Raw genomic sequence first — 10,434 nt, 5'->3', positions numbered from 1 at the left:
AAGCAACATATTAAATTATATTAAGAGAATCAAAGGCAACTTAAAAAAAAAAAAAAAAAAAAAAAAAAACTTGATGAAATAAACAGAGGCAGCAGGTGTGGCCATTGAGTCATACAGCTCCTCCCTCACCGTTTGACCCCTCCCCCACATCATCATAGTCTGCATTAAAAAAATATATTATGATTACATCCAAGTTAATTTAATTTAAATCAGCAAATTACTAATATAATTATTTCAAAGTGTGTGTCTCTTAAAACAGGAGCTAATAAAGAATGAGACATGCAATTTATTCTTAATATTTAAAATAAATGTTGGAATCATAAGTCAATTAGGTTACCTAACAGGTTTATCACATCTTCAGTTATACTCCACACATCATCATATTCCTCCTGATCTTCCTCTTTACACATGTAAAAAAAAAAAAAAAAAAAGATAATTTAAATTTTTCTAATACACATTGAGCTTGTCATACAGTAGGTCCCTGTCACCTCATGACAGATTATTAGATTACACCTGATATAGCCATAATGATTCATGAATGGTATAAACACCAATATATCAAAGAAACAAATTTATTTACTTTAAAAAGTTAAGTGTGACTCACCTGTTGCACACTGAGAGCACTGTCCATTAATAATGACATCATCATAATTCTCTGGTGTGTCCACTACACACACATATACATTTTAAGCTCTTAAATGTAACATTAACATTAAAATTAAATTTTATTTTATCTGAACCAGCCTTCAACTTAAAGCAGCAGGATGTAAAAATCCATGAGAAAAATTATCCAAACATAAAATCACCTTTTTCAGTGGCATAGTTCTGTCTAGTAGTAATGACATCATAATATCCCTCTGGTGTGTTGTCTACAAATTTAACATAAAACTATTGTCGTTATGTGCGCAATATGCACATTATAGAAGTACACAGAGTGAACTACAACTGAAGTACAGAAGAGCACCAGCACCTGTCTCATGATCTGGTCTTGGTCCACCAGTGAAGATATCCTCATACAATCCTGTTGTGATCTCATTCACTCTCGCTGCAAAATCAAAATTATATATATTTAGTGAAAAAATTTTTTTATAACTTTTGTAAGTGAAACTTCCATACATTGTAGATTCATTACATCAAGTAAATTATTTCAAAAGTTTTTGTTTGTTTGTTTTAATTTTGATGATTAATATTTGATCTCAAAATATTAGAATATTTACATTTGGGTTTCTTTAAATGACCATCTCTACAGTAAATTCTGCGTATCTCTTATTGGTAACCACAATGATGAGGAAGACTGTTGACTTGACAATGTTCCAGAAGATGGGTGGCTGTTTACAGAGTGCTGTATCAAAGCATATTAAATTCAAAGTTGACTGGAAGGAAGAAATTGGGTAGCATAAGGTGCACAAACAACAGGGATGACCACAACCTTGAGAATACTGTCAAGCAAAGCTGAATCAAAAGCTTGGGAGAGCTTCACAAGTAGTGGACTGAAGCTGGAGTCAGTGCATCAAGAGTCACCAGACTCAGACGTCTTCAAGAAAAGGGCTACCAAGCCACTTCTGAAACAGAAACAATGATCCAAAGCAACTTACCTGGGCTGAGGAAGAACTGAAAAGAAATAGACTGTTGCTCGGTGGTCCAAAGTCCTCTTTTCAGATAAAAGTACCTTTAACATTTCTTTTGGCAATCAGGGTCTGGAGGAAGACTGAAGAAGCACAGATTCCAAGCTGCTTGTAGTCCAGTGTGAAGTTTCTGAACTCAGAGATGATTTAGGGTGCCATGAACTCAGATGGTGTTGCTCAATTGTGTTTTATCAAGTCCAAAGTCAATGCAGCCGTCTACCAGGAGATTTTGGAACACTTTATGCTTCCATTACTGACAAGCTTTATGTAGATTCTGATTTCTTTTGCAGCAGGACTTAGCACCTGCCCATATTGCCAAAACCCAATTTTCAAGTGGTTTGCTGACCATGATATTACTGTGCTTGATTGGACAGCCAACATGCCTGAACAATACAGAAGGGCTGAAGGCCGCTATTAACGAAACCTGGGATTCAATAGTGCCTCAGCAGTGCCTCAGCAGTGCCACAGACAGGCTGATAGCTTCCATGCCACACCTCAATGATGCTGTCATTTGTGCATAAGGAGCCCCAAAAATGTTTTGAGTGCATCAATGAACACACTTCAAAGAACTTGAGCCTTTCTGTTTTGCTAATACTTTTTTATTATTATTATTTATCTTAGGAAATATTATAATATTTTGAGATACTGGATCATTAATTTCCTGAAATTTCTAAATTTCACAGTTTAATGATTTTGTTAAAATCACCTCTCTAACCTGTGAGAAGCTCATCAGCATCTTCAGAGATGAGACTCCCTGTTAAAGCGGAGCAGAACAATCAGAAACATATATTTTTTTTATATTATTATTGCTATTATTTCATCTTGGTAGGATTCAACTGCAAGATGTTTTGAAAGTTAAGATCAACAACTTGATCCTTACTCAAGAATGAGGTGCCAAGCGGATTTCAACATAACAAGGGTAATTAGTACTGCATGTGCTAGCAATGGAGGAGAAGTAAACACTGTAGAGTCCCTTTGAATCAGTAAACGGTTACAGTTATGTTCTGTCATAATGCCTCACCTCTATGAGTTAATTGATTGTGTCTGTGATAAATTTCCTCATATACTGGCTCAGTCTGAGAATGAGTCCTGTGTAGTCCTGTGTACCAGTCAGAGAGAGCTGTGAGTGTAGACAGACAAACCTGCTGTCAGTTCACAAAACATGATTGATCAAACACTTAATAAGACACATTACAGTCTCTGGATCTCTCCTACCTCTCCTCATCACTCTGTTCTGCTGAATCAGTATAAACAGTGGCACTAAGAGCAGTAAGAGCACAACTACCAGAACAATCACAAGCACTGGGGGGACGGAGAGAGTTTGTGGAGGAGAGACTGATGTTGAGCGCACTGGAGGAGAAACTGGAGGAGAAGCTGATGTTGTGGCAGGAGTAGTGGACACTGAAACATCTGGCAAATTAAAAAATACAGAAATTATAATGATTTGATGCAAATGTTTGGAAATATAGAAATATTTTACACTTTAAAATGATGATATGAATATTATTCCACAGTGATTACTGTGACCTGCACATGTGAGTCCAGCGTGCTCTTTGTTGGAGCAGTCAGTGTGGTTTTTCAGGGAGAAAGGACAGTCCCACAGGTGAATCTCATTCCCTCGGCATTCTACTTTGTTCATCCACACAACACCTTCACCAGCACCAAAGACTGAATTCCCATCAGCCCTCAGTGCTGCTCCACAACCCAGCTGCCTGCAGACCACCTGAGCATCGCTGATGTCCCACTGATCATCACAGACTGAGCCCCACACAGCGTTATGATACACCTCCAGCCTCCCAGAGCACCGGCCCTTACCTCCACTCAGTCTGAGAGCAACATGATCTGAAACACACATCAATCAGCACTGAGCAGCTTCAGCACAACATTGTCATAAACCTCACGTTCTTTTCTGTATTATAAACTGGTTTAAATCCCTATGTTTATTCTGTTCTAGAGCCCTCAACTTCTCTCTGTGACGACTGAATTTTTTTATTTTTTTTTGGGTGGGTTACATTAAGATCCCATTCATTTTATCTGTATGATACTATATGATACAATATTAGAAGTAAAAAAAATAATTAATTAAACCATGAAAATAAAACCATAATTATTTTTAGGCCTAACCATGACCTTCTAGCCCTTATGAAAATAAGTGCACTAGAAATCAGGGACTTTAATTTGACAAACAGATCAGTGCTAAAAATGTATATTATTTGTTTCGTCTTTGTTAACCTTCCTTAAATTAAACATTTTTTAATCCCAGAGAAGCTTCCAAAAGGTGATTCATACTTTTGTAACAACTTGGTTAGAACATTGTAAATAATTTTATTATGGTGTTTCAATCTTCCTCCTCCCACCTACATCTAGTGCAAAAGTCAGCTGCTAGACTTCTCTCTGGGACCCACAAGAATGAGCCAGTGACTTTCATTTTATCTACACTGCACCAGTACCCTATTAAATACAGAACTGATTTGAAAATTATATTATTTGTTTATAAAGCCCTCAACAATTTAGCCTGTCAATACCAGTATGAGTATTGTTGTGTTTAAAATTTGGTAATCTCGTTTTTAATTTGATTTAATTTTATGATTATTTGTAAGTTTTACTCTATTCTGTAAAGCACTTTGGTCAACCTATGTTGTTTTTAAATGTGCTTTTATAAATAAATAATGTAATGGATTTTATAAAAAAAAAAAAAAAACAGTGAAGGAAGTTTAATTGCACATATAGTAAAAATGCTGTAATCAATGTTAGCAACCTATCAATGCAAAACAAATGACTGGCAGAAAGCACCTCAAATTTTTCTAATTGATGAAGTTTATTCTCAGTGGTTTACAGAGTCAAATGTATTCTATTGTCTTTGGTCAAGGGCTGTGACAGTATGAATAATGGAACTCATTACTATTATTTTCAAAGCTATATCAGCAATTCAGATTCATATGTGGAAAAAGTAATAAATATTTAAAACAATTTGTTGTCAAATAAACTTACTTGAGCACTTTCTCTGATAAGAAGATCCTGAACATGTCAGACGACTCCGAAGAGATTGTTGACTTTCCTCCTCTGAGATCATAATATGAACACGGTTTCATGAAAACAATTTAAAATAATTTATTCATTTCATGTTATTTCATGTAACCTTTATATTTACAGATAATCACTGAGTTTGAATGGTTAAAAAAATTTACCTGAGCAAGTGATTTTGGCCACTTCGTTATCACAATTAGTCTGTCCCCAGGGTGAAGATGGACAGTGCCATAAAGTGGAATCATGTCGTCGACATTTAAAATAATCCAGCCAGTTATGAGGCTTCAGTCCCTCTGAATAACCGGGTTCACTGCCAGATCTTCCACAGTTCAGCTCTTGACAGATCAGACTCGCTGTGTCTCTGTCCATCTGGTTGTAACACACATTTCCCCAGGATCCATTGTAGAAAACCTCCACATTCCCTTCACAGCCCTCAGTTAACCTGATCTCTTTAAACTCTAGATAGAAAAGATAGGGAATTAATAAAAAATAAATATTTTAGACCTTTTAAGGAATAAATAATTTTTTTGGAAAAAGAAACTGTATTTCACTACCAGACGATAAAACCATTTCAGTAATAAATAGATCAAATTTTTACAATTTGCAATTGTAAGATGCATGTCTTTTATTAAATAAAAAGAATCGAATCAGAGTCATTCATTTGAGAATTGTGTTCCACAATGAATATTCAGCAGACGCGTCGCACCTCGGAGTAAGATGAACTTTGTCTGAGTGTATAATATATTTATTATAATATTGCTAATAACAAGTCCCATTTATGGGTTATTAAAAGTCATTTAAATTATTGTTTACTGTTTACCTGAGCACACGACTCCTACATCCTCCTTCTGATTACAGTCATGTTTTCCCCAGCCTGAAGAAGAGCAGCTCCACAGGGACGTCTCATTCCCCTCACACTCCACCTCATCCAGCCATATGTGTCCAGAACCAGGACCAAACCAGGCTGGTACCTGCTGGTTACTGAGGGCCACTCCACACTGCAGCTGTCTGCACACCACATGGGCATCTTTAATATCCCAGGAGTCATCACACACTGTTCCCCATGAGCCGCTGTGAAAAACCTCCAGCCTCCCTGCACAGTCTCCCCCAGAACCCACCAGCCTGATGGACCCTCGACCTGATATTCATAGACAGAAAAACACATTATTGATCATGAAAATCTGGAAAATCTGGAAAATCTGTCCAGATGTTTTTGTTCTCACCAAGGCAGGTGATGTACAGCTGTTGTGTGGAGCTGCAGTTGAGAGTTTGTGGAGAGCTGCAGTTCCCCAGATGAGCTTCACTCCCAGAGCACTGGAAGCCCGTCACACACTCATGACTGTGTTCAGGACTGGATGAAGAGGAGCCATCGAAGTTCAGCACAGAGCCACAGCCCAGCTGTCTGCAGACCACAGAGGATTCAGTGAGACTCCAGGAGTCCAGCAGAACTCTCCTCCAGACCTGATGGATGAAAACTTCCAGCTCCCCCTCACACTGTCTCTCTCCAGACAACCGCACCAGACCATCATGAAGAGCCAGAGAGGAATCTGAGGAGATGTGATATTTTTCAAAGATGTTGCGAGTTATTGCATGTATTAAATTCTTTGCTCAATAAAATCCTCTCACCAGAGCAAATGACTCCAACATCTCGTCTGTGAGAACATTCAGCTCGACTCCATGAAGAGATGGAACATTCTGAGAGTTTTGTTTCATTCCCATCACAATCAAACACATCAGCCCAGATTTCACCAATTCCCTCTCCAAACCAGTCTGATCCCACAACAGACACAGCAATCCCACAATTCAGCTGTCTACAGAGGACACTGGCAGCTCTCATATCCCAGCATGCATCACACACTGTGCCCCATTTACTGAGATACTGATGTTCAACTCGACCAGAACAGGAGTCTGATCCATTTACCAGTCTGAGATCGGTGTGACCTTAATGAAGAACAATGTTTATTTAAAAACATTAATTTATTTTTTTTTTTCACAAAAAAGAAACAAACTGTGATTATCACAGTAAGTGGAAACTACAGTTCCATTACCAGAACATAACAGCCCAATGGCATTCTCATTGGTACAGTTGTGTTTAAAAGATGATGTTGGACAGAAAGAAATATAAGACTCATTTCCTCTGCACTGAATCTCTTGTGTCCACATCTGAGTATCTCCTTTGTCAAAAGCAGCTGCTCCCAGCACCTGTACAGGAGCCCCACAGTCCAGCTCTCTACACACAACCTCTGCATCCTGCTGGTCAAAGACAGCATCACACACTGTGTACTGTTTGTTGTCCTGAAGTATCTCTAATCTCCCAGAACACAGGTGAGGTCCATCAGTAAGTCTGGAATGTTTATGATCTGTTCATATTATATTTAATAAATTATACAAAAGAGACAAATCACAGTTATTTGCAGTGTACATGTTGAGCATATGAAAAATAGAACATGAATATCAGATTTACAGTTTGTGTCATTTTATGTCATTTATGACATTTTTCATAGTAAACAGTATACTATATAATTCACCTGAGCAGATGACTCCAGCATCATTATTATGAGTACATGTGTGCACTCCCCATCCTGCTGATCTACAGTTCTTCAATGTAGATTCCATTCCAGAACACAAAGCACTCATCCAGATCGGTCCTGATCCTGGTCCAAAATGAGCATCACTCAGAGCATCTACAGGTTCTCCACAGTCCAGCTCTCGACACACCACTGCAGCATCAGCCAAATCCCAGTCATCATCACACACTGTTCCCCACTGACCTCTGTGAAGAACCTCCACTCTACCAGCACAGCGACTATTACCACCACCAACCCGCACATTCATTGAATCTGAGAAAGAGTAACAGAAAGAGAGGAGCATGCAAATTTGTCATATTTAAAATAATGTACTACTGTATTATATACATACACAAGTATCTCTTCCTTTCTCTCTCTTAATACAGTTCTTACCTGCACACACCAATCTAACATTGTTGTCCTGTGAACAGTTGCTTTTGACTGATGCTGATGTTTGACATAGGTGAATCTGAGATTCATTTCCTCTGCACTGAATCTCTTGTGTCCACATCTGAGCGTCTCCTTTGTCAAAAGCAGCTGCTCCCAGCACCTGTACAGGAGCCCCACAGTCCAGCTCTCTACACACAACCTCTGCATCCTGCTGGTCAAAGACAGCATCACACACTGACATCCACGTCTGATCATGAAGTATCTCTAACCTCCCAGAGCAGCGAGATCCTCCAACCAGCCTGACTCCTGAAACACAGATAATTTAAATAATTTACTTGTGTATAATAAATATCCATTTTGTATACTTGATGTATAAAAGTAATGCATCTAACTAGCCTATTTGTTTTTTAATAACCACCAACTAGAATCTGCCAAATATTTTGGGTTTGTCTGTACAGTATATCAAACTAAATTATTTTAGTAGAGACTATTTTAGTGATGGTGAGGTACTGTACTGTGTGGAGCAGTTTACCTGAGCATCTGACTCCAGCATCTTCATTATGATCACAGTCACTTTTACTCCATCCTGATGTGCCACAGTTTTTCAGTGTAGACTCTGATCCAGTGCACACAGCATAACTTATCCAGATCGGTCCTATTCCTAGTCCAAAATGAGCATCACCCAGAGAATCTACAGGTTCTCCACAGTCCAGCTCTCTACACACCACTGCAGCATCAGCCATATCCCAGTCATCATCACACACTGTTCCCCACTGACCTCTGTGAAGAACCTCCACTCTACCAGCACAGCGACTGTTACCACCAACCAACCTCACATTTACACGGTCTGTATATTGAACAGAGAGAATGAGAAATGAAGAGACAGCGAGGAAAATAGAAAATCGGGAATTATAAATCAAACACATTATGGGAGGGAATTTTTTTTTAGTATTTTGGTAACATTACATTCTCAACCCAGGGATTTGAATCTAGAAAATAAATTAGCTCCAACCTGCACACACCAGTTCAACACTGTTTTCATGTTTGACTGATGGTGATGTTGGACAGAGGTGAATCTGAGACTCATTTCCTCTGAACTGAATCTCTTGTGTCCACATCTGAGCGTCTCCTTTGTCAAAAGCATCTGCTCCCAGCACCTGTACAGGAGCCCCACAGTCCAGCTCTCTACACACAACCTCTGCATCCTGCTGGTCAAAGACAGCATCACACACTGACATCCACGTCTGATTATGAAGTATCTCTAAGCTCCCAGAGCAGCGAGAACCTCCAACCAGCCTGACTTCTGAAAGCAAAAACAATTAATTGATTTATATATATAAAAAACCTTGGGTTTATAAAAACAATATTTTAGAAATTCCTCATATCATATTTCACATGAAAAACATTACACATTTTATATATTTGTATTGTATTCAGAATATATGAATAAAAAGCTTGGAAAAAAAACAACAACAGTAGACGTAAACAATAAACAAAGGTATCTTGCATACTGTAGGTTTATTCTTATTTATTGATTTAGCATACACTTGAACGAGATATGTTTGTGATTTTTATGTATACAATTCAAAAGTTTGTGGTCAAATTTATAAAAAATTACAGTAATGATACTCATAATGTTCCAACATACATACAACATACTTCAGTTAAAAGCAAGATTATTGAAAAGGAAATTTTTAATCAGGTGAACAAATAAAACTCAAATTGATGCCTGGACAATTTTCAATCTGGTTTCGGACCACATCACAGCAAAAAGACAGCACTCATTAAGATAATAAATTATATTTGCTTAAATTCTGATTCTGGAAAAATATCAGCGCTGGTACTAATAGATCTCAGTGTTAAGTTTGACACAGTCGATCAGAACACTTCTAGAGAGACTGGAAAACTGGGTCGGGATTTTTGGGATGGTTCTCAATTGGTTCGGGTCATACTTAGAAGTGAGAGGTTATTATGTGAGTCTAGGAGAGCATTAGTGGACGTCTATGACATGCGCAATCACATAAGGCTCAATTTTTGCACCGCTTTTGTTTCAAATGACTACCACACCATTGACTCCCTTTGCCAATGCATTGATGAAATTAACAGTTGGATGTGCAAGAACATTCTTCAGTTAAACATGCAAAAAAATTAAGTAATTGCATTTGGAAACAAAGATGAAGATCTCAAGGTAAATGCATACCTTGACTCTAGGGGTCCAAAAAAAAAAAATCAAGTCATGAATCTTGGTGTGATTCTGGATACACACCTTGTTTCAGTAATCATGTCAAAACAGTAATTAAGAATCAGAACACACAGAAGTGGTGTGCACATCACATGAACCCAAATTTGGGCCAGGTGCAAGACAACTGGATATGCAATCAATAAATACAAAAATGCAGTCTGCACACTGAAAAATACTGCTCCATACAAAAGTGTATTTAATTATTTACAAGGCAACGTTTCGACCCTCAGGTCTTCATCAGGCACAATCTCAATAAGTGAGGAACACCTTTAAATACATAACAGTAATTAAATCAGCATACTATCATCTAAAAAACATTGCAAGAATTATGTTTTGTTTCCAGTCAAGACTTGAAGAAACTTGTTCATGCCTTTATTACCAGCAGGGTGAACTATTGTAATGGTCTCCTCACTGACCTTCCCAAAAAGACCATTAGACAGCTGTCGCTCATCCAGAACGCTGCTGCCAGAATTTTGACTGGAACCAGAAAATCTGAGCATATCTCACCAGTCCTCAGGTCCTTGCACTGGCTTCCAGTTACATATAGGATTGTTTTTAAAGTACTTTTACTCATTTATAAACC

The 10,434-nt window shown here is 38.0% G+C and overlaps 1 protein-coding gene and 1 long non-coding RNA gene across 2 annotated transcripts; both read right to left on the bottom strand.

The window, feature by feature from the left end:
• Positions 1 to 338: 338 nt before the first annotated feature.
• LOC113069024 (uncharacterized) lies at positions 339 to 1,048 on the bottom strand. Its single transcript, XR_003279645.1, has 4 exons — positions 971 to 1,048; positions 807 to 869; positions 605 to 667; positions 339 to 400 (listed from the first exon to the last, which is right to left on the bottom strand). It is a non-coding gene; the product is annotated as an uncharacterized LOC113069024 (long non-coding RNA).
• A 3,751-nt stretch (positions 1,049 to 4,799) lies between these two features.
• Positions 4,800 to 8,168, bottom strand: LOC113069009 (scavenger receptor cysteine-rich type 1 protein M130-like). The gene is made up of 7 exons (XM_026241994.1): positions 8,142 to 8,168; positions 7,879 to 7,915; positions 7,424 to 7,492; positions 6,574 to 6,593; positions 5,876 to 6,014; positions 5,473 to 5,790; positions 4,800 to 5,110 (listed from the first exon to the last, which is right to left on the bottom strand). Exons 1-7 carry the CDS (start codon positions 8,166 to 8,168, stop codon positions 4,800 to 4,802), a joined length of 921 nt encoding a protein of 306 aa, XP_026097779.1.
• Between the last annotated feature and the right edge of the window lie 2,266 nt (positions 8,169 to 10,434).

This window comes from Carassius auratus, unplaced genomic scaffold (assembly GCF_003368295.1).
Source record: "Carassius auratus strain Wakin unplaced genomic scaffold, ASM336829v1 scaf_tig00000492, whole genome shotgun sequence".
Classification (NCBI taxonomy): Eukaryota; Metazoa; Chordata; class Actinopteri; order Cypriniformes; family Cyprinidae; genus Carassius; species Carassius auratus.
The sequence above is the reverse complement of the archived record's forward strand: the minus strand, read 5'-3'. Positions and strand labels throughout refer to the sequence as shown.